We start from the raw sequence: 22,413 nt of genomic DNA on the forward strand, positions 1-22,413 counted from the left end.
ATTAACTGCCTCACTGGAAGCAAAACCATCTTCATCTCCAATTTTCTCCTGTTTCTGTTTTGTGGGGCCTTGATATTGGCAGATGCTTCACCCACTTTCCCCCAAGCACTGTTAAGCATTTCCACTTGCTTTGTTTCTACACAGAAACACGAATGCCATGAAACATCTTATTACATCCCAGAATCACCTCACAACCTGGGGACGCAGCAGAGAAAAGTCCTGCTGGTCACGGGACAAGACCTTGCATCACTCTGGGGAAACAAACCAAACCACCACCACCACCACCACAACAAGGCGGCCAGAAAAATCCAACCCAAAAGCCACCTGGTTGCAGACTGGGATGGGGCTCCTCCAGGACGCGGGGGTGCCGGCCTATCTCTTATCTCCCCCTGGGCCCGGGCCCGGGCCCGGTGCTGAATGCGGGAGCGGCTCCTTCCTGGCCCGCCGGAGCTCTCCGGCCTGCCGTGCCCGGTGCCAGGGACTGAGCGGAGGGCAGCCGCCACCGGGAGGAGCTCGGGCGGGGAGGGAGAGACGAGGGGAGCCAAGCGCGCAAGGGACTGCCTCGATGGGCTTGAAAAATCACTGCACCAGCGGCGGCGGGCAGGGGGGAGATGCAATCCCCGGGCTGAGCGGCCACGCCGCTCCCTCCGCCTCTGCTGCCGGCTCCGGCAGCGCCCCCGGCATTGCCCGGCCCCTCTACCCCCGAGTCCGGCTCCAAACTTTTTCCACCGCCCGCTCCCCGCCGGGTGTGAGGGAACCCCGGGCTCGGGGGTGAGCGCCAGCCGCGGAGCCCCTGCGCTGGCAGGCTGCTGGGGGGGCACCCCGGGGAGGGGACGCGGCTGGCGGGAGGCAGGCGGGGCCGGGTGGAGGCACGGCTCACAGCGGAGCCAGCCGCCACTTGCAGGGCGTTGGGTTTTCCCAACCACCCTTTCCCCTCCCCACCCGCCCATCTCCCTGCCCCCCCCACCCTCCTTCCTTCCCTCCCTCTCTCCTTCCCTCCCTCCCCTGCAGAATTAAAGTTGGGACAGTCGCGCTCCGGGGATGGGTGCGAGCCAACGCCTCTGCTGCCGGCTCGCTCTGCTCCCTCCCCAGGTCGCCCGGAGCCCGCGCCCCGCCCGCCCCCCCAGGAGGGATGCTGCTCCGGGAACTGCTGGGGCTGCTCCGCTGCTGCTGGCCCTCCCTGCTGCTGCACTGTGCCCTCCACCCGCTCTGGGGCTCCGCACAGGTAGGGCTGCCGCAGCCTGCCCGGAGCGGTGCCGGGGCCGGGCATGGGGCGGCGGGCTGAGCGCCGGCGGCACCCCCGGAAGCGCGGGGAGCGACGGGCGGTGGTCGCCCGGGGGAGCCCCGGAGCGGGCAGAGCTGTTGCTCTTCTCGGCGTGGTCTCCCCCTCGGCCGCTGCTGTGGGACGGGGCACGCGAGGGGTGGGCGGCGGGCGCCGATCCCCGGGAGCGCTGAACTCGATGTTGTCTCTCTCAGCAAGATGTAGTTGAGTTTCTTCGGCGCGCCGGCAGGCAGGAGCTCGCAAGTGCATTTTGCTGTAGGTGGCAAGATGCACAGAAAGAAGCAGTGCATGGAGCGAGGCACCGACAGGCTAATTTTGGTAATGTTTTGCCGTGGGTTTTCGTTGTTGGTTGCGAATTGAGGGTTCTCTGAGTACAGGGCTGCATCAGCTTCTGCCAACTCCGGCGCTGTGATGTTGTGTGACCTTGATTGTAATGTGGGGTGACTAGCAAGATGGACTGGGGAAAATTGGTATACGGTGAGGGAGAGCACCCATTCAGTTCGGAGAATCAGAACGTCAGCAAAGCTCAACTCAAATGCGTCACTTTGATATTTTAAAGTTTATTTATAATACATGCCTTCAGAGAAGTGACTGATGAGACAGCTAAGTGCTGTTCAAGAACAGAACAATTACAGTTTCTTTCTTGGAGAAAACACAGTGGAGACTCCATGTCTTTTACTTGCTGTTCTAAACTTGGTGACTCCCAAGAGATTAAAGAGAGATGTTGTTTGTTTCGGCATCTTGTCTCTTACCGTGAATTACAAAGAGGATTTGCGCTCCTTACAGACTAAAATGAACATACATACAACAAAACAACCTCCTTTAAACCAGTGCCACTACCATAAAGATCTTTGCCAGAGCTACCATTGTGCTGTCCTGCTCAGGATTCAGGTAGCTAAGCTTAAGTTAAAACTGTAACTTCGTTTTTAAGGGAAGGGTAGTTGTGTAAAAAGAGAGGTATTCTGCAACCTCTCTCCTGTAATCAGTCAGTCAATCAAGCAGACAACAACAAAAAAAAAAAGCATTAACATCTTTCTGCCAAACTACTCAGATGATCTAAGCCAATCTTTCAAAGAGAAGTACATCTGTAATAATTTGAGCTGCCAATGTGAAATGGCAAAGCGGGGGGGCCCAGCGTTTCCTTGCAATAATTTGGAAGTTTTGTTGTCCCATTCATCAGCTGTACTTGTGCTGTTGCTTGCTATTCTGTGGAAGGGCAATCAAGACATCTGCTCATACTCAAGTTTGTTTCCAACTGTCCCAAAACTATGATGTAGCTAAGGCTTCCACCAGCAGGTACCAGTGAGAAGGGCAGGTGTGGGGGGCTCACCGACATGTCGGCCCTCCTGAGACCAAAACTCCCTCAGTCTTTGAATCCCTCCCTTGACTCTGTCCTCCATGTGGAGTCATAATCCTTGCTCTATCTTCAGAGTCTCACAAGCTGTACTCTTTTCTACTGATTCGGTAATGTCAAATCGTGTCGTGTCCCTGCTCCATTTATAGCAGCCATTGTGTTTTCTCATGTCCCTTCTCCCAGTCCCTCTTCACCCATTCATCCATGCAATGACCTATCTGTGGCATGGCTTTCCCTCCCACATCTTTGCATTCCCGCTTCAGGCCTTTCCTTGAGGCACTTAAGAGAGTTAGCCGGATGCTAATCAGAGGGGAAATATTTATCTTATTAAGAAAAAAACCCGAAAACAACAACAAAACCCAAACCCAGCATCTTTTCTTATTAGTGTCGTAGCCAGCACTGTGACAAGAAGGAAGGGACGATTCTGTCTGAGGCTTTTGACATAATTAAAAAAAAGAGCAGTGAGTGTCATGATAAATAACAGAGTCACGTTTTTTCTGGTTTCATAAACATGGATCTGCATTAACTCTGATGTGAATTATGCAGAGCAGTCCTGGGATTTACACAGCAGTGTTGAGATCTCATCTCTGTAGACTGCTTCCAAGAGACAAAGCTCTTGCCACATCAGCAGGCTTTTAGAGATCTCTGTGCCTTTTCAGTCAACTGCACTTTCCTTTTCAAGCTTTCCTTCTTTTACCTGATTTAAAAAGTCACAAAAGGGCCACCCTCAGGGGACTGTATTAATCCTCTTTTCCCATCCCACTCTGTAGAGCATGCTAGTGGACTGCTGCAACCCTATGGGACTCTACTGAAATACTAAACAGCTCTGACGACATGCAGATTTAATCTTCCACTCTCTGCAACGCAGGCCTAGGACCACTTTCTGAAGGAAATCTCTTATGAGAAAGAAGGGCATCACAAGCACAAATTTCAACAGAAAGACTGCAAAAGGAAACCACCAATTACCACTTTGTTTTCTTTTTCCCTGGACATTTGTGGATCATTTTCATGAATATTTAAAAACATTTGTCCCTTTTGCAAAGCGTATTCATATTAAATGTACAAATCTATGAAGTCATCTCTTTGTATTTTCAGAGAAGGGCAAAAAAGGCACTGACTAGAAATCCAGGCAACATATATGTCCAAACTGGCCAGCTGCTGAATGTGTTAAGAAAACCCCATGCCAAACAAGCAACCAAGTTTTACACCGGCTGAGGAGACACATGTTCATGGCTGGAAGGTGCAGAGTAACAACTAGGGAGCAAGCCCTGTGTGGTCTGTTGCCATAGATGACCCCTTGCCAAGGCAAATTCTGTGCTACAAACAGCCAAGTGGGTGTCTGGTCAGTTGTTACCTGCAAAGAGCTCCCAAAGCCGTTCTGGGGACATGGTACCGTCCAGCAGAGCAAACAAGCAGTAAAGTTTGAGGCTGGACCTGAATTAGCAGACCTGGCTGGAAAAAAATGAGTCTCTTTCAGTGTGCCTTTTTTCTCTTGCCATCTCCTGTAAAGGCAGCTTACCTTGAATTGCAGACAATAAGAAAGAAACATGGGTTAATTTATTTCATCATCCTCTGCCAGAGCAAGATTGTTCCCTAAAGCATAATTTCTAGTGATTTGCTCTGCTTACCTTTAGAAGACCAAGTAATAGCCTTCATTCCTTTCATAAGAAGACTAATAGACATCAACAGTGGGATTTTTTTTGTTGAAAAGGAGCCAAATGTCTTTTCTTTTTTCTCCATTCTGTCTTGCTACTGTTAGTTAATCTTCTTGCAGCAGGCCTTGACTGTTTCTCTTCTCCTCAAGGCCCTCAACCTTGATTTGAGTCTTTCCTATTTCAGCCAACTTACAATATCTTTGTTATTTTAAATTAACCCACTAAGACAAGCCCCTGGCAAGGTAATATCTATGTAATATCTGTGTAAAAGGTAATACAGGTATCTTCTAACAACCAGGCATTTTACTGAATGGCAAGAAAAGGAAAACAAAGAGGTGATTAAGCCCATGCTTTTAAATGTCAGTTCTTTCCCAACCTTTTAAAAATGGTCATGGGGAATGGTGATAAAGGTTTGGACTAAGGTACTGGGAGACAAAGCAACTTTTTTCTTTCACCCCCACCCCCTTCACCCCCCACCCCCTCCCCTGCCCCCAGAAATAGTATTTTAAAACTACAGAGGAGCAGGGAGTGGCTGGGCATGTATAGAGTTAATCTGGTCTGCAGAATAGTTGAGAAAAATATCCACTGGTTTCTGAGGCCACTCGATTACCAGCCTAAGGTGGGAGAGCCTCCAGGGATTTAAAAACAGTCAATAGTGCTAAAAAAAAAGACAGAGCAAGCCTTTGGTTCTGGTTGTTATTAAGTTAGAGCAATAAGTCAATGTAGCTTTTCCATACCAGCACCGTCTTCAGACTTACATACACAAAGCTGATTCTGGTCTGTAAATGAAGCTGACTCCAAGTCTGCTCACTGTTACTCCTCTCCGTCTCTATTCTCTATCACTGCACTGGCTCCTGTAAGACTTCAGCGAGCCACAGGATTCATCAACTGGGCAAGTAGATGGGGGATGGTCATTGTAGCTAGGAGTTGATAGTTGCTTCCTAATCAGATGCCAGGGCCAATGGAAGGATGTTCCCTTGCCTCCTCTCTCAGCACAGTAAATGTGGTCATACCAGTACGGTTAGGAGGTACTCCAGGCATGCTACTGTCACCACATGGAGTGGGTACTCTTCCTACGGGGCTTCTCTTGGGAGAGTCCCTGACACCCCAACCTAGCATGTGAACAGTGTTGGAACAGCTGGAGCAGTATGGAGGATATTCTGCTGTGCCTGTGATCACTTACTTTAAAAATAAATAAGCCTGTTTAGCAGACAGATTACCAGCCACGAGGGATTATGAAGCCGAGTTACTTTGATTCATTAGAGTGTTCAGAGAGTTTGTGTAAGTTCCTGGAGGCTGTGTGGGATGGTCCTTAGCCATCCTCTTACTGTTACCTGATGGAGAAAGGGAAAGTTGGAAAGCACTTGTACTGAATTTGTTTCTCCCTATGTTTGGTAATAGATTTTGACAAGCTGTTTAAAGAACTGAGCCTACTGACTTGTGCTGTGCTTCCAACTCAGCTGCACATAGCCTTCTCTACTCTTTCCTCCCTCTCTATAATATTTAATCAACAAAGCCCTACCTCCATTTCCCTGAGGCCACAGTAATGCGTCTTTCTGCATTTAGAAAACTCCTACGCATGTGAATATGTCCTTTGTGCAGTGATGTTGTTTTAATTAGCCATGTCTCTTCTTGCCCAGAAATGCATGAAATGACTGTGTACAGTTTTCCTGCAGCCAAGAGGCAGCACAGCACCCTTGGTGCCCAGCGGCGGGTGGTGGGAGAGGCTGTGCTGGGAGCTGGTGGCTAAGATTGAAAGGGGAGAAGAGGCAAACTGTGTTCCTGGAGCTGGCAGGCGAAGGGAATCAAAGCTTGGGCAGGAGAGAGGAGGGCAGAAAAAGTAACCCTGGGAAACCCTGGGGAAAAGCAGGGTCAGAAGAGGTCAGAAAGCATGGCACAAAACATCCTCTTCGTAACAACCAACACGTTGTAGAAAAGAGCTAATTAAAGAAGGTAATGTTAGGACAAAACTGCTAAGACTATAATATGCTCAAGACCAAACTGTACAAAACTGGTTAAATGCTAGCATTACTGTCCTTGCCTTCAGCAAGACAGGTCTGTCCCAGGTCTGTCCCCCCTAATGCTACGTTCAAAGTAATAGATAACATGCTTATTCATCTTTTAGGCTTTTTCTCCTTAAAACTATGTACAGTATTTTCCACCTGAGTATCAGTCCATTCAAAAAGAGCTGGCTTAGAAACCACTGAAGTTAACACCTCTCAGAAGCTCCTGTGATATTCAGCAAATATCCTTTTCATCAGGGACTTACTCCATTTGTAGTGTTAGATTAGGAATTTTACTGAATATTCCTTAAATCCCCAGTTATGTAAATAATACTGATGGTAAGAAAAATATGTTGTTAATGACTAGATCAAACTATTAAATTGCATACCAATCACAGCTAAATCATCTATGCCTACACTTGGGTTCTGCAATGCCTCATCTTGAGCTTTATTGCTAGACAACAGTGCCTGTTGAAAAGGCTACAAGTCCCAGTTTGTGGCATTTCCATTTTGTCCATGTCATTGCTGTGGAGTGAATTTTGGGCTCCTCTCCTCTTGGTGGGAAGTGAAACACCCTGTGAAATGCTCTCCAAACAGCAAAGGAGGCTGGCAAAGCAGAAGAGAGCTCTCCTCTGGCTTTCAGTTCTGCCATAAGGAAAATGAACATAATCCTGACCCAAACTGTCATGTGATTTTTATTAGCTCTCTTTGGCTTGCAGCAATGACCCTGTGAATAATGTATGCTGCTAGATGGCTTTCCTAAGGAAAGAAGGCTTACGCAATCATAATGTCTGCCGCTACCTGCCTTCTACTTACCCCTTAATAACTCAGAAACCAGCTGGCCAATTTCAACCAAGTTTGAGGGAGGGAAAGTCGTCTTGAAGATAATTGTGTTAAGTAAAAAATAAAAAATGGGGACCATATAGGGAAGAGACCTCTTCATAGTGTCCTTAGGGAGGAACGTGAGCACAGTTCTCACACAGGTCTGAAGTGCCCCTCGGGTATTCAAGTCCAAGAAACACATTCATGGAAAATCAGTTTTCACTGTTTCTGCTGCTCATGCAATGACTTGTTTCTTCACAGATCACTCAGGGTGAGCCCCAGAAGTCATGCTCCAAGCCCGTAGCAGAGAAAGTCACAGAGAGCTGCCAGCAGATTTGCCAGTGCAGGTTACCGCCACTGTTACCACCACCTCCTCCACCTCCACCGCCCCCGAGGTTGCTAGTGGTGCCAAGTAAGTAGCCACTGGTACAGTTGTGGTGCACTGAGGGAGGGCGAAGCAATGGGGATGTTTGGACAGACGGAAGGAGAAAGGATGTGGGAGAGGACACAGCTAGCTTGTCTTTCATTTTCCACTTAGCAAATGAAAATGTTCTCAGTAGAGATGGCGGTTTGTTTTCTGATCAATGAATAATGCTTGGCTTTTGGAGGAAAACCAACGAAATTCCTTCTTTCACTGTATTATATATGATTCCCTGGCTTTTAGGGTTCTCTAATACCCTAGCCCTGGGAAGTACTTTGCTACAGAGATACAGCACTGGCTTCCCCTTGAGGTACCTGGCCTCCTGTTTTGCCAGGTGTGCAGCTTGAATGGGTTGGTGGTCCAAGGCAAACGAATTTGTAAGCAGCAAATATTCAAACACTCTGACTAGACCGTCCTGCACGTTTGGCTGTCTTTTGAGACATTGGAGCTCTACTGTTTTACTATAGCAGTGAGTCACATGCACTGATTTTACATTGCTTGCAACTAACAGAAGTCAGAGGCATGGCGGTAGTCAGTGGCAAGTAAGCAGTTTTCACACTAATGCATATACAGGCTAAGAGTCATCTATTGCTCTTCATACAAATCAGTGCTCTCAACCTTTATCCAGCCCACCCGAGCTCCTCCTAATTTCCAGCTGTGCATTCCCATGTCCAACACACATTGTGCCTGCAGTTCCTGCTGGCTAGCTGTGCCAGTTTTCTTCCACATCAGTATTCCTGTGATCCCTGACACACAGATCCTTTCTGGAGAGTGGTAACTATGCCAGTGGTCCCACGAGAAACAGTTCCTCTGCAGTGCAGGGCTGGGTGCAGGGATGTGGGCTGAACTTTGCACAGACACTTTCAGGTCCCGGGTGTTTGGTATTCCAGCAAATCTCCTTAATGTCTCTGTATTTTCACAAATTGGTCTCTCCCTAAAAGGCTGCCTATTAATTCTTCACTTTGCTTAGATAAACTCCCCTGGGAACAGTGTTGCAAAATGTATCTAGCATCCTTCTCAGCGCTTCCACAAGGGAAAATAAATCATTAGGTAACATCATTCAGCTGTTTGTCTTTATTAGCATTATCTCCAGATGTGCAGAAGACACGAAGAAAGCTTCTGCACAGCTTTTAGGACATTCAGAATTTGCAGTGTGTTTTCTCTCAGGAACGTGCTTCGTATTTGTGCCATGATGCAGAAATTTAAGGCTGAGGCCAGAAAAAAATAACAGTGAAACACTTGGGAAAGGAAGTACAAAGACAGCTTGGAAAGCAGAGATGAAGGTTATTTATAGCAGGAAAAATCTCTTTCAATGTTCAGCAAAATGTCATGAAAAATAATATTGAATATTCCCTTGATCTTTGTCTCACAGTCAGAAAATCATGTACTTTGCCAGTCTTTTTTCTTGTATCTGGGGTACCCCGTTGCTGTGAGGGAGCTGTGTGGCAGAACAACGTTGGCACAGGGACCAGCCCTGCTGCTCAGCTGTGCTGGAGGAGGCCACCACTGCAGGCTGCCTCCCTCCCTCCCTGGGCTGCCATGAGGCAGCTGCTCTGAGAGTGTGGATTTGTCTCCTGTGAAGTGGGAAGGAAATCATACCAGAGAAAAAGAATTCTGTCATGCGCTGCAAAAAGAGAAAAGATAAATCAAATGGGCCTGCCACTGGGGTAGCCTGGTGCTTACTCAGGCTGGATTGCCAGGTGCTAACCCAGTTCTAGAAATGAGCTATATAAATCCAGATGACTAATATTTAAATAAGTTATTTCATTTTCAATGCAATGTAAAAAAAAAAAAAAATAGATTACACATTCCTTTCACCAGTAAGCTTTAGAGTAGCAATCATGTGCCTCATCTTGAAAGATGCTTTCATTATTATCAGTTGTCTAGGCACTGTGATTTAGCCCACATGTACAGCAATCCCCATCCTTGTGAGAATGAGCAAGCCTCATGGTTAAATATTGATGTTACAGACACCACTTTTACACAGCACTCAGAGGAGAGAGCAGTAAAGGGACAAGACAAGCTATTATTAAGTGGTTGATACCAGACTTGCACCTCGCACTATTTAAGTGATTGAAGTACTAGAAAGACATCTGTAAAAAGCGGTGGCCCAGGAGCTGCAATTTTTTTGCCTTTATGAGATACAGCGTATGTGCCATGAGGCACTGCATAAAGATGCTGGCATTGCTCTTTCAGCTTTGTGAGCCACAAAAGGCTGCAGCCTGCTAGGTACTGTCCTTAGAAGCTCTTTTGGGAATCAAACTGAATGTTGTTGGAGGTTTAGATCATCTGTACATCCTTCTAAAACAGGTACTCTGGTTTGGGCCTGATGATTAAAGACAATAGATTAAAAAATTCCTGTCTATCCAGTTACTACAGACACTGACAGCTCAGTTATCTGCTAAATGAAGTCATCTGGGATTCTTCAGTGTGTGTCCTGTCTGGTCTCCAGCTGCTGCTATAGAAGAGCATGAGACACTCTTTGTGTCCTCTCTCAGTCCCACCTGAATGTTTTGCAAACCCTTGTTGGATGTATGGGATGGTACTAGGTAACTGTTTATGAGTAGCTGAATGACTCCCTGAAAGGATGTTATTGTTCCTGGGAACTTTCGGGAGAAATTACAGTGCATTTAGTGCATCTTTAGACATTTTGATATTGACAGATTGATCCGGCTACAAATCTTTAGCTCTGCTTCCTGCAGATAGATAAATACAAAATCTGTCAGATGTGAACTCCAAAATCCATGAATAATAACTGATAAATGTTGTGTGTACTTTGGTGGACAGTAAGCTAATTCTCTCCACAGAAAATGAGTAGAATCACACACAACTTAGCAGTCAGTCTAAATACATGAGTGGTGGTAGAAACACCAACTTTCAAAACAAATGGTGAGCCATCTCAACATTACAGTCATGTATTTACAACAGGAATGTGTGGAGGTGTGTTTCAGTGCACCCTAAGGAAGCATATCCTTCATACAACAATGTGAATATGGGAAATTAAATTAGATCATGTGGCCCATGTATTTCCAAATATCGACAACAAATAATGGTCTGGTGAATTCAGAGACTGCCTCTGTCACCAGAACTCCAGGACCCAAGGGAGAAAGCATAGACTGCTTTTGTCCTCCTTCAGCTATACCTCAGACCTCATTTTCCCATGTTTCTAACTCCTTTGCACAAACCACTGGCATTTCTGATGACCCTTCCAACCACTGTTCTTGCCTTCACTGCATCCAATATGTAGCTGTTATGGGACTTTCCCTCATCACAGCATATCCATGTGCATCCACCTCACTAAGCAGAGGACTCCTGGTCTGCCCCAGTGAATCCATCTGCTTTATGGTGTCTAAATGAAGGCTAGGATCAGCCACACTGGTCCGTGTGAATTGCTAGTTCAGCCTTGCCTTTTTGTGTGAAGTGGGACAAATGGAGCATTTCAGTTTTGAGTTTCCCAAGATTCTTTTGAGATGCAGCTTGTTAGCATCCTGCTGAGATACTGCTGTCTTGTTTGGCATAGATGTGTACCGTTATTGAGGGTCTTCGATGAGAGGGGCTCCAGCCCATGGTAGAAGTAACTAGGATGGTGGGGACTGTCAGGAGACTTGGTCACTGACCCAGTTGTGGTTTCTCCAGACTGTCTGGCATATTGATGTTTCTGCAGTAACTCTTCTTATGCAAGCAGCAGCCTGCCCTTTAACATGTACCTAGAAAACTGCTCATTGATGTAGTGAAGGGAAAGCTCATGAAGGTTTGAAGGGCTAAGGCCAAATAAGCTTAAATTCTGACAGCAAAGAAAGAAGGAACCTTAAATGAAATTGAGTCTGTTCCCTAGATGTGGCTGTAATGACCTGAGTGGAGATAAAGAACCTGGCCTTTAATTAACTTTGTCTTTCTCCTCCTGCATTTGCTTTCCTCCTTGTCTCTGGATTTCAGCCAGGACTAGAGCAAGGTGGATAGAGTACTTGTTTAGGCAGCATTTCAAACCCAACTTCACCGACCCATGACATTAAGCTAGTGTTGACCCTTCAAAATGTAAAGTACTGCTGTTGTCAACCATTAAATAGTTTGTGAGCACACAGGTTTCTCCAGGGGCATTACAAAGAAGAGAGGAATTTGTTTGGAAGCAGAAGCTAGGCTTTCAAAACAGGAAAGGGTTAAAGATACACAACACTGCAGCAACTGTCAGTTGTAACTTGTGGAAGGTTTGGGGAAAAAACATTTCAGAAGTGACTTCTTCAAAATCGTACAAGGAGGAGAAAGGATGTTTAGCATGAACTCCTTGCTTGCTGGGTACCAGCATTTGCTGTCTCTGTTCTACCCGTCTCCCACATTAGGTGAAGAATCCGTGGTACTGCCATCTGTTATCTGGGTGATGGAGGTGCCCAGTCAAACATTGCTTCGGTCAAAATTTAGAGGAGGAAACTTAAATAAAAGTTTTTATCTAAGATCGTTACAAGCTGTGCTAGTATTGCTGAGTCTGGATACATGCACCAACCTCTGGCTTGTTGGATGCTTGCACAAAGGTACACAGTGAAGTCTTTACAGCTCCTGACCTCAGTGCAAGTTTGCCCTGAGCTATCAGTTGGGATAAAGCACAATCAAGTCAGTGCAAAGCCAAAGTGAATGACATCACTGCAGAGGATCTTATTTCCAGGCTGTAATTGTATGATTTTGTTTTCCAAGGTGAAATTTTTATCTTTAGAGAGAGTGCATCTAATTAACTAATTATTTGGGCTGGTGAAAATTCCAAAGTAAAAATGGCCAACTGCAGGAAGGGTGAAACTTTCTGGCAGCTACATAAGCACAGATGTACAGCTTAATTTCAGAAAATGGGCAGTGTCCTGTCAGTGCAAGTAGGAAAGATAAGGATATTTGGATCTTTCAGGATAGATGATCACAATATGTGTATATATATAGGCAGGAATCTGAAGTACAGGAACAGTCTGGAGCTTGTTAAACTTTGAGTAGGTTTTAAAGCAACTAAAATGTGCAGATTTGGCTTGCTGACTGTTAACAACATAGCTTTTCACAACAAGAACTTGTTACAGAAATAAAAGCTGTCTGGCTCTGGAACATAAATGAATAAGAAATGTTTTTTCCTTAGGCTTTTCTGATACCTAAATCCTGGTGGTAGAACAGACAGGGTGACCCGGTGTGAGTCCAGAGAATGAGTTTATGCCTCATGTTGAGCACTGTCTCCACATGGCCATTCAGGCAGGAGAGCTGAGCATGTTCCTGATGCTCGCCATGTTGCTTCTTCTACTACCTGGGTAGAGATGTTGGTGTGCTTTGCCTACACAATGCCAGAAGGAATTCTGTCTTTGGCAGAAGTTTGTGATTGTCCCTCAGGAGCTGATGGGAGGTTGTGATTGAAAACTGAATTGAAATATTCCTGAAGGCCACCACATGTTTTTAAAAAGTGAGGTGCCAAAAAATTTGCTGTGGACAGTTTAATGTAGTTGCTGCAACATGGGCTGAGCATCTCGGAGAGCTCAGACTTTCAGTTTCCTGTTGGGTGGACCTTTTGTCTTGTGAGTGCTTTGCACCTTTCCAAACAGCCATTGCAAACGCAGTTCTAACCCTAAAGGCTCAGCTGGAAGGACCAGCCCTTCTTACTGCTCTTCTGCCAAAAGGACCAGTTCTGAATAGTTTTGAGATGTTTCAGCACACTTGAGGAGTCTTAGATTAACTTCTCCCAATTGCTGATGCCCAAAGGAATTGTTAGCAAACAGATGGGGGTGGGTTTGTCTTACAGTATAGGGAAGATATTTTCCTACTTCGCACATACTAGTGACTTCATATAACATAGCGACTACCAAAACTGAACAGTAGTGGGAAAGAACTACAATAGCACCAAACAGCAGGGGGTACATTGTCTCCTATACCAAGATGTTTATAGTAATGACAGCTACTGTGAGAGAATATTGTTTTACTACAAGTCTAGTCTAGACAGTGACTTTTTTTTAAATGCAAGCAGAATGCTGAAACAGGGAAGCCCTTTCAGTTTTGATAACACAGCTGTCATACTGTGAATTACAGTCTTGTGTGAGAGTATTGTTTATAATTCACAAAGCAAAACCAAAATTTGATTCTTGTCTTCTCCCACATACACTTTTATTTTACTGAAGGATTGTGACTCTAAGAACTGACAGCAGGAGTTTGAGGCTTTCAAATCTGAATTAAAATCCAGCCCTGCAGCCTGGAGTCATGGATAAAGGCACATGCAGAGTCTAATCCAGGTCCCCATCATGTTATTTTCACATCACAGACACTACTTTCTCTGTTAGCAGAGTGAACCAAATCATTAAACATCCAAGATGGGATTTAGGCAGAATTTACCCACCTAAATCAGAAATGCAACAATTAGATTACCTGCCTCAAACTGCAGGTGCCTCTGATTTTATCACTAAAGACTTCAAAATCCTGATTATTTTATTTTTTTTATTTTTTTTTTACATTTAGCACAGTTATTTCTGGAATAAGTCCTCACCTCCCAGTCAAAATAAGAAAATTAGTTAGCATGAGAAGATTGCTTACGCAGCAATCAAATATGAAGTTTGAAATTGTTTGGATATCTGGGATGTTAAATTAAATCTGAAGACTTGGATTAGTGACTAGAAAGCCAGTAAGACTGGAAAGGTTTGTACAAATACTTTAATGATAGAATTCTGCTATCATTTATGCACCTAATATGTCCTCAATTTGGGCTTTTGTAAACTCACTATCTTTGTAGAACGCTGGTTAGATCAGACTGTCGTTCCCAGCTTTCACTGCTTTTCCAGTTCAATGTTTTTCATCACAGTAAATTCTGAGATGTTTTGTCAAGTCTGATTTTATTTAGGCAAGTGATGAATCTTTCCCCTGCTCTGGGACCTTGCAGATTTGTTTTGAAATTTCCATGCAGGAATAGATCCATATTACAGAAAAAGCCACTCCCTTGAAAATGCTCTCATCCATACATTTTTAAGTATTTAAATGTAAGAGCCTCAGGCCAGATTCTGCAGTGCAGGAATCACTGGGAGTTCTGTTATCTACCAATTAAAAGCATTGTCTAATTTTGAAAAAAGAAGCATCAGGTATTAAACTGCTGCTGCAGTAGAACAGTCCTTTCTGCTCCGAGATGCCTGCTCCAAGAGCTGGATGTCTTCAAATTTTTATTGTTTTCAGCAAAAGGAATTGGCTAAGATGAAAACGTTCATTCCCTGTGTGGATGGTGGTCCATTTGTACATCCCAACCATTTCACTGATGAAGAAGATAACAGATCTTCAAGGAAGTTACTGATGAGTCAGAGGCTGCTGATTTACAAGTAATTGTAGGGTCCCTGCCTGTGGCAGGAGGAGTTGTGCATCAACTGAACAGGTCAGAAGTAAACGCTTTATTGGCACAAACTGTTCTAGCAGGGAGGGCTAGGCAGCTGACCTTGGTGAAGCAGACCCACAGAAATGTATGTTCTGGTAACGGTTTTGTGTGTTGTCTTTGTTGTAAACATGATACAAAGGTGTTGCACTGCCTGTGTAATTGCAATTTACATGTAATTTTTAAGTCAACATAGCAGATCAAAGAAGCAGCACTCTGGGTATTTGTGATGTTATCCCAAAATGAGTACATAGTGTCCATTATAGTACAAAGATAGGTTAATAAATGATGCCACTGCAAAAATTGTCATTAGTAATTATGCAAGTTGACACACTGATAAATCATACCACATTATATAGTAGCAAAATATGAATTCCCAATTGTTATTAAAATTGTTTTATAATTTTGAAGTGTCTTTTAAATGGAGCTGATATTTCACCAGTTCATTGATTAGAAATATTTTACACAAAAATCTGTTCCTTGACAAATACTGCTATTAAACTGGACTTTTACCAGCAGCACTGCCACTATTAAACTGGACATTTACCAATGGAGCAGATTCTATTGGATCATCCCTGGACATCTTCCTTTCCTTTTGGAAGCAGTGCACAATCTTATTTCTATTATAATCTATAATCTGCTAATCTATTTTGTATCCACTGTCAAAGGAAATGACTATCAGTGGAGCAAAGGGGGGATTTGGTTTAACCCTCTGCAAGCTGAAGATGCTCTACCTCAGCTTAACGGGGTATCATTCGGCAGCATTGGCTGCCTACTGCTGTAGGCTTCAGAAGGGAGAGATGGTGACAGACTTTCTGTAAAGCCTGAGGAAAGTGCAGATAGAAACCAGTAACCAATTTGCTTGCCTTAACAACTGTAAGGTAGCCTTGTGCCTTGTCTTTTAGCTTTACTCAGTGGTAACTGAGGACTTCACATTGGGCATTTGGCATGGTGAAACTGCTTGAGCTGTTAGTATTCTATATTTTATGGGCACTGCATAAAAAAATTATCAGTTGATAAATGTAATTTTCTTTTTATTAGTATTAAATTTACTCCTGGTTTGGAAGGCATTTGGCACTTAAGTTCCATTTTACTCTTGGAGGATCATTAATCTTATTTCTCTTAAATTGAACCTGAATACAATTTGAAAAAGTAACTTGAGTGCACTAGGGCAGGGGAATTACTAATTGGACTCCTCAGGGACATTTTTAAGTGATATCTGTAGCCCTTACTTCCAGCAATAGCTGAGCCGTTGAAGTGATACAAGGATACGTGTACATACAATTCACATGTACAATGATACAGCGAATATCAAACAAGAGGATTATTTTCATATAGACGCCCTACACTATCAGAAGTATTTGCTACATAGCCAACCAGCTGTTCCCTAAAACTTGGACACACGACTTGCAGTAAGGCTTTCTTTGTGAAGTGAACTCTTTAAAGCCATTGTACTTACAAATCTAAAGTATGTCTATTAGAGTCACACTCTCCATATAGTGTCTGAATGCCCAACAGGCAAACCACTAATTTTTCAGAGAGGAACACAAATCAGTGTCTTAGAAACTGCTGCTACTAACACATTAGGAAAATAATCAAAGTATTCCCAAGTCTTCCACAGTCTGTGTTAGGAAATTCAGTCTGCAGTTGGCTGAAGCTAGTTTTGTAGCTGCCTTCCCTGAACGTACTAATTTCAAGAAAGTTTCAGCTCTAAGATGTGAGGCTTGTCCAATCTTTTCTATTATCTGGAAGTTCCTGAGCTCTTTAGAAAGCCACCAAAGATCTAAGAGGTAATATCTTAATCATACCGGCAGCACTGAATTTTACTCACATTTCATAGCCTATGACTTTGGTGGCACCACTCATGTGATTGCCATTCATCCTGAAGAAGTTGTACAGCTCTGAACCTTAATTCAATCTATACGTAGAACATTATACCAAGAAAATCTCATCTTTCTGTGGGATTAAATCTGCCAGCCCTGAGGTATCTTATTAATCATTTGCTGATGGGAGACGGATCATCAGTGTAGGAACTTTGACTTCTGAAATCAATTTCAGCTGTTTGAATTTCAGCCTCTGTCATCCCCCCTTTGAAGGCCTATATCCTGCAAGAGCTGAAAGATGCACAAGCTTTCAGAAGGCTTGTTGGTGATGTGCTGTGACTCCTGCAAAGGAGACAACATGCCCACCCTGTGGAGAATGGCAAAAAAAGAGTCCAGGGTGCTGCTTTTCTCTGGCACTGACCTGCTGGGAGATTCAAAGAGAGTCAACTACCCTATCAACTACTTGGAGTTATCATATCTGAAACTGAGATACTTTTTCTCTTCTGTAAACTTTGGATTTGGGATTAGTCGATGTCAAGGACTGAAGATTACTATTATTATTAGGCTCAGAAGTGAACAGTAATTGCTATAGACTTGATCAGCTATGTCCTGTCCTACCACTCATTGAAGAGGAGGCTGCACTACCACACAGCAAGAAGGATAAGGCACTTACTGTGCCAGGAGCAAGAGGCAGAGCCTACGGCCATGCCGTCACTGCATGATAATGAAAGAAAGGAGGAAGCCTGAGGGGCTGGACAGGAGCCCGTTGTGCAAAACAGCACTATGTCATGTCTTATTTCTTCTCTGTCAATGACAATACAGCTTCAGCAAAACCCTTACAAAACAGCATGTATCAGCAGACACAGGATTTAACAACCTGGAAGAGCAATCACTCTGTGTACTGACAGTGTCCATATAAGTGCCACTGCCACACTACCTTAACATGCTCAGCTATACATGCCTTCACAGCACCTCCCAGGGTGCCTGAGGCTCAGTAAAGCGAGGACTAGTTTTTTAAGGACTTTTATCACTTAAAGATGTTAATTGAGCTCTCCAAACCATTTAACTACCTGCAAACATTGTAAGCCATGGCCCTCTCCACCTTATTTTGGAGAGGACACACGCTTTCTATGTGCTATGCCACTAAGCCGTGGAAGTGAGGGAGGATGCAGGGCGGGTGAGGCCAGTTTTCTACTCATGTATTTGCTCCTTCACAGTCACTTCTTCATGAGATGCCCTCTGCAGCTGCACTGCCCCATGCAGAGGCCTGTCTCCCTGAAATATCTTGCAGCTGGTGATAGGCCCATCTTCTGCCCTAAAACAGCCTGAAAGAAAGCCATCTTGACTGGGAAAGATAACTGTCCAGAAAGTTCATTTCTATTCATATTGTGGTAGATCTGGGAGGTGATATTGGCTATGTGATTGAGAAGGAAAGCAATATGGGAAAAATGCATCTCCTGTCCCCAGTGAGTTCCAGTTTGGAAGTGACCCTTTACTTCTTTCACTGGTCCCTAGTTTGTCTGATGTCAAATGCCTCAGGCCTAACACTGTTAGCCTGCAAGCAAAGGTGGCCCTTTTGCCAAGAAACTAGAAGTCTCCATGTATTTGATTCATAGCATCAAACCTCCTCCTGCCTGTGTTGAAGTTGCTTATGCCTGCCCTGAGCTCTGTGGGGATCATCAGGCAGGGTGCTCACCTCAGCACATGCCAAAGCAGAAGCTTCTGATTTTTAACAGAAGGAAGCTAGGGCCTCACACAGTGGGGCAGCCAACTGTCTCTTCACAGGAGCAACCACGGAACAAGCATACCTGGGGTATGCTGGCAGGGGATGGGCTGCAGAATTCACAAGTAATTGCAGTCTGCAGGACTAACTAAAGCCTATTACAGGTGTTAAGTTCATCCTTAAAATGTGTTGAGAGTTCACTCACCTCTCTGTATCATACTCATTTTTAGGTCCTGTCTAGGAAATCTGTGGCAGCCAAAGCAGGTTGGGGGAGGGATGTGTATAGATATCTGTATGTCTGTATATGTGCATTGTGTTTGTGCTTGCTGAATACTGATAGAAATATGCTAATATGCTTTCAGGTTCAGAGCGTTGAAATGGCAAAACCAGACTTAGCATGAAGGTTCAGGATGCTCTTTCAATGCTGTAATGTGATGAGGTCCCATAGTTTGCAGGGGCAAGCAGATGATCCTCAGCACTGATCTTTCCCTGCTGAAGAATAGCCAGTGCTCTCCGAGCACGTCACTCGTCGCCAGAGAGCCAGCCTGTGTGTTTGTGCAATGAAGTGGATGGTACTATGCTGACACATCTCTGAGCCTCTCAGTAGTGCCTCTATTCAAAAGAACTGAGAATTGTTGTCCTCACGTCAGTGCTGTGCTGCTGTTGTTGTGGGATTGGAGGACTGAGACTTCTGTCCATGGGAAGGAGAAAGTCAGGCTGGGGGTGAAGATCTTTCTAAAAACACCCAACAAGCAATGGGGAGAGCTGAGGTTGGAACCCATGTCCTGAGAGGAATTTCTCTCTTCTATTCATGGTGACATTCTGCCTAAGTAGAGAGGTTAAAGTCTGTATTCTAAAACTCAGAAGATTAAACTTAAGGTTGTATATCTACATACCCAGCCTAAAGCATTCATCTTTCTGAGTGCTCAGAACCTCTGGAAATCAGGCCACCTTCTAAAATAAATTCCAGCATACTAATTTAACAGCAAATTTTCAGACCAGAGGCACCAGATACCCACTAATCTGATCCATGACTCCCGTGTTTTGGAAAGCATGCTGCAGGTACGGCAGGGCTTGCCCAAGTGATGGCTCTCACGTGGAGGTAGTGCATAGGACTGTCTGCGGGTGTTCCTAGGACTATCTCGGTACTGCCCAGCCTGGCACTGATCCAGGTTGCAGAGAGCAAGGAAATCTGAGGGTGCCCACAAGGCTCTCCAGAATGACCGTGCTGCTGCAGGGAAGAGGCTGCCTTGCAAGGCACAGGCTTCAATTCTCATTGGCTCAGGACAGAAACTGATAGGGTGTGATTTAATTGGGCTAAAACTAATTCAGTCCTTTTTGCTTAGGGAGAATCAGATAGTGAGGGAGAACCAGCGTCTCAACGGGAGACTGCTGTTTAGAAAAACGTGACAAAGTCAGATCAGCGGGCAGTGGCTGACGTGAGCCTCCATTGTAAAGATAAATGCCAGAGCCGCGTGTTAACACAGAAGCTAGCTATGATGTAATCTCCTTAAAAGCCTTTTTTCCACAAGGCCTTTAAAAGATCGTGCTTTAGAAATCAGACTCTCCCTCTGTGTTTGCTAACCCTACTCTCCTCCAAAAGACCTTGGCAGCTGAATCCGTATTTCTCTCCTATTTACAGGGTCATACTTCAGTTCTGGCAGGTCCCATCAGCTTCACCAACAACCTAATTGCATTAAGGCTGGCAGGTCTGGCCATCAGCCTGTTGATTTTTTGGAGCAGACTTTCCCTTCCTACCATTTTTTATAGTCTTTTGACTGCTCTCCTGTATGCATCATTGTCCTTCCATAACCATGTAGGACTCTGAAATGTCAGTTTCATCTGCAGCCTTGAAAAACCAATGCAAGTTATCCCACAAGCTTAGCATCAGCCCTTCCTGGGCACCTTATGTTATCCCATCTCGTTTCTGTCCATAGGTCTTGACCTCACATAGCTCCTGGGCACTGCATCAGTGTGCCAGCTTGGGACAGAGATCTGGCACCTGCCTAGGAAGTCAACAGGGGAGTTTGCTGCTGATACCCCTGTAATGTAGTTAATGACCACATCCAGTGTTTACATCTACTCCCAAGGAGGAGGCAACATGATACAGAGGGTAGGACTGGCCAGGAGTCAAAAGACGTTTTGTTTCCTGGCTTTTTCACTGAGCTGCAGTGACTTTGCACAAGCTGCTTCCTTGCGATGTGCTTCACTGTTGCCTGTGCGACCAATACTTTCATCTGCTATTATTTTTATTTTGGTCCGAATGATATGTTCAGTTTCTAAAAGACTCCCAAATCTGCCAGGGAAAAGCAGCTGCTGAGACCTACGAAGACAGCACAGCAACATGTATAATCCACTGCAAAACACAAACCTGAATGCATGTGGGTTCAATAACCTCTAATGCTAAGATCATAAGCACCACACTTAAAAATCCCCACCCAGCTCCTCTCCTTTTCACTGGCTGTATCCAGGCTCAGTTTTTTTCAGTGGCAGTTCCAGTGCAGTTTCTTGCAGTGAGGATGCACTCCTGTATCGCCCATGACCTTCAGAAAACTCCTGCAGAACTGCCACTTTCCTCCACCTCCTGCAAACTCCAGTCTCCAAAACTAAGCACAAAACTGAGCATGTTTCTTGTTTCAGAAGGGAAGTATTTTTAGAAAGGGGGAGAAAACTCAGGAGATCAGGGAACCAGGAGTGTAGAATAACAGCATCTATAGTGTAAAAACTGTGGGGGAGGGAATTTCTCCAGCATCATCCCACACGTTTTTATTATAGCAGAAGTTCCCGCTGTCTAGTGATTGCAGTACCCTCCTTAAGAGTGTCATAGGAACATATGCACAGAGCAGCTGCATGATACAAACTTGTTTGCAACATACTGTGGTAAACAGAAGTATCATCTGCTACAGGAATAGCTGATTTAACCTAGCTACTCCAGGGAGGCAGGAACAGGGCAGGCTTTATGCTGAGCGCAGCACTATTGCCTGGTAGTAGTTGTTTACCCAATTAACTCATGGCTCTATGGAAGTGGCCCTATATTTACAAGCAACAGAAGGAGCACAGATCTATAAGGAAGTAAAAACGAATGAAAGAAAATCCAGCGTAGGTGGGTTTTTTTTCCTGAATGACAATTTGCCCCCAAATTAGGTGTTTTTTATTTTCTTTAAGCCAGTCTATTGTGCATTGTGCACAGTTACAGCCCAGGGTGGTGGAATAGGATATTGCTGGTTTAAAAGCAGTTCTTTGGTCTTTCCTCACTGGGTAGCATCTTCCTCCTGTGCCTGTTCTCTGTGTAGGATCACAAGGAACAGGTCCAGCAGAGCAGCTTTCTGGGTCACTGCTCTTTGGAGACTGTGAAAAAACAAATCCTTTCCATCGTGTTCGAATTTAGGGGAGATGAATGAGCCCAAGCGCACTTCAGCTGTTACTTCAGCTGTCATTCATTGCTGCTTTATATTCCTGCTGCATTGACCCAGCCCCTTGATTTGATGATAGCTGTTAATAGATCTGACTTTCTGTGGTGCCCATCATGCACTTTTTCCCTGTGCCAACTCTTAAGTAGCAGCGTCTCTATTACTTTGGGCAGAACAGCCCTGGGAAGCCACAGTGCAGTAGGAATCTTATATTTTATTGTCTTTGCTCGATTTAATTCACACAACACTGCTTTAGTGTTTGGAGTTCCCCTTTAAAGTTTGCTCTGTTTCTGCTTCTCAGGGGGAAACAAGGGCAAAGCAGCACCAGGGCTAGGCCACATCCCAGCCATTGTGCTCAGAAACTGAAGTGCCAGAGCACTGGATATTTAAACATCATAAAATCACAGGGGACCGTTATTGCAGCTGCCACTGGGAGAGAGGAAGTCTGCCCAAAGCCTTCTGGCCAGCAGTTATATGGGTTTGGGTTATGACCGTGTCTTACCGTGGGACAAAGAAGTTTTCCCATTGAAGTTGTGGCCAAATCCAGTTTATCTTCCTTT

General features: G+C 44.8%; 1 protein-coding gene across 4 annotated transcripts in view; it reads left to right on the forward strand.

Moving 5' to 3' along the window:
* Positions 1-269: 269 nt before the first annotated feature.
* Positions 270-22,413, forward strand: part of PRIMA1 (proline rich membrane anchor 1) — a 49,856-nt gene continuing 27,712 nt past the window's right edge. For 2 of the 4 annotated variants that reach the window (XR_009726475.1, XM_061359900.1), the window contains exons 1-3: positions 288-771; positions 1,093-1,225; positions 7,378-7,528. Coding sequence is in view for 3 of the 4 variants with exons in the window: in XM_061359900.1 (XP_061215884.1) it covers positions 341-771; positions 1,093-1,225; positions 7,378-7,528 (715 nt within the window). In the remaining variant the exon portion in view is untranslated. Of the gene's footprint in view, positions 772-1,092; positions 1,226-7,377; positions 7,529-20,085; positions 20,336-22,413 lie in introns of those variants that run through there. The other 2 variants (XM_061359901.1, XM_061359899.1) reach the window with 2 other exon arrangements.

The sequence above is a fragment of the Neopsephotus bourkii genome, unplaced genomic scaffold, assembly GCF_033783945.1.
Source record: "Neopsephotus bourkii isolate Nb327-2 ecotype Australia unplaced genomic scaffold, CSIRO-AGI_Nbou_v1 NB_998, whole genome shotgun sequence".
In the NCBI taxonomy this organism is placed as follows: Eukaryota; Metazoa; Chordata; class Aves; order Psittaciformes; family Psittacidae; genus Neopsephotus; species Neopsephotus bourkii.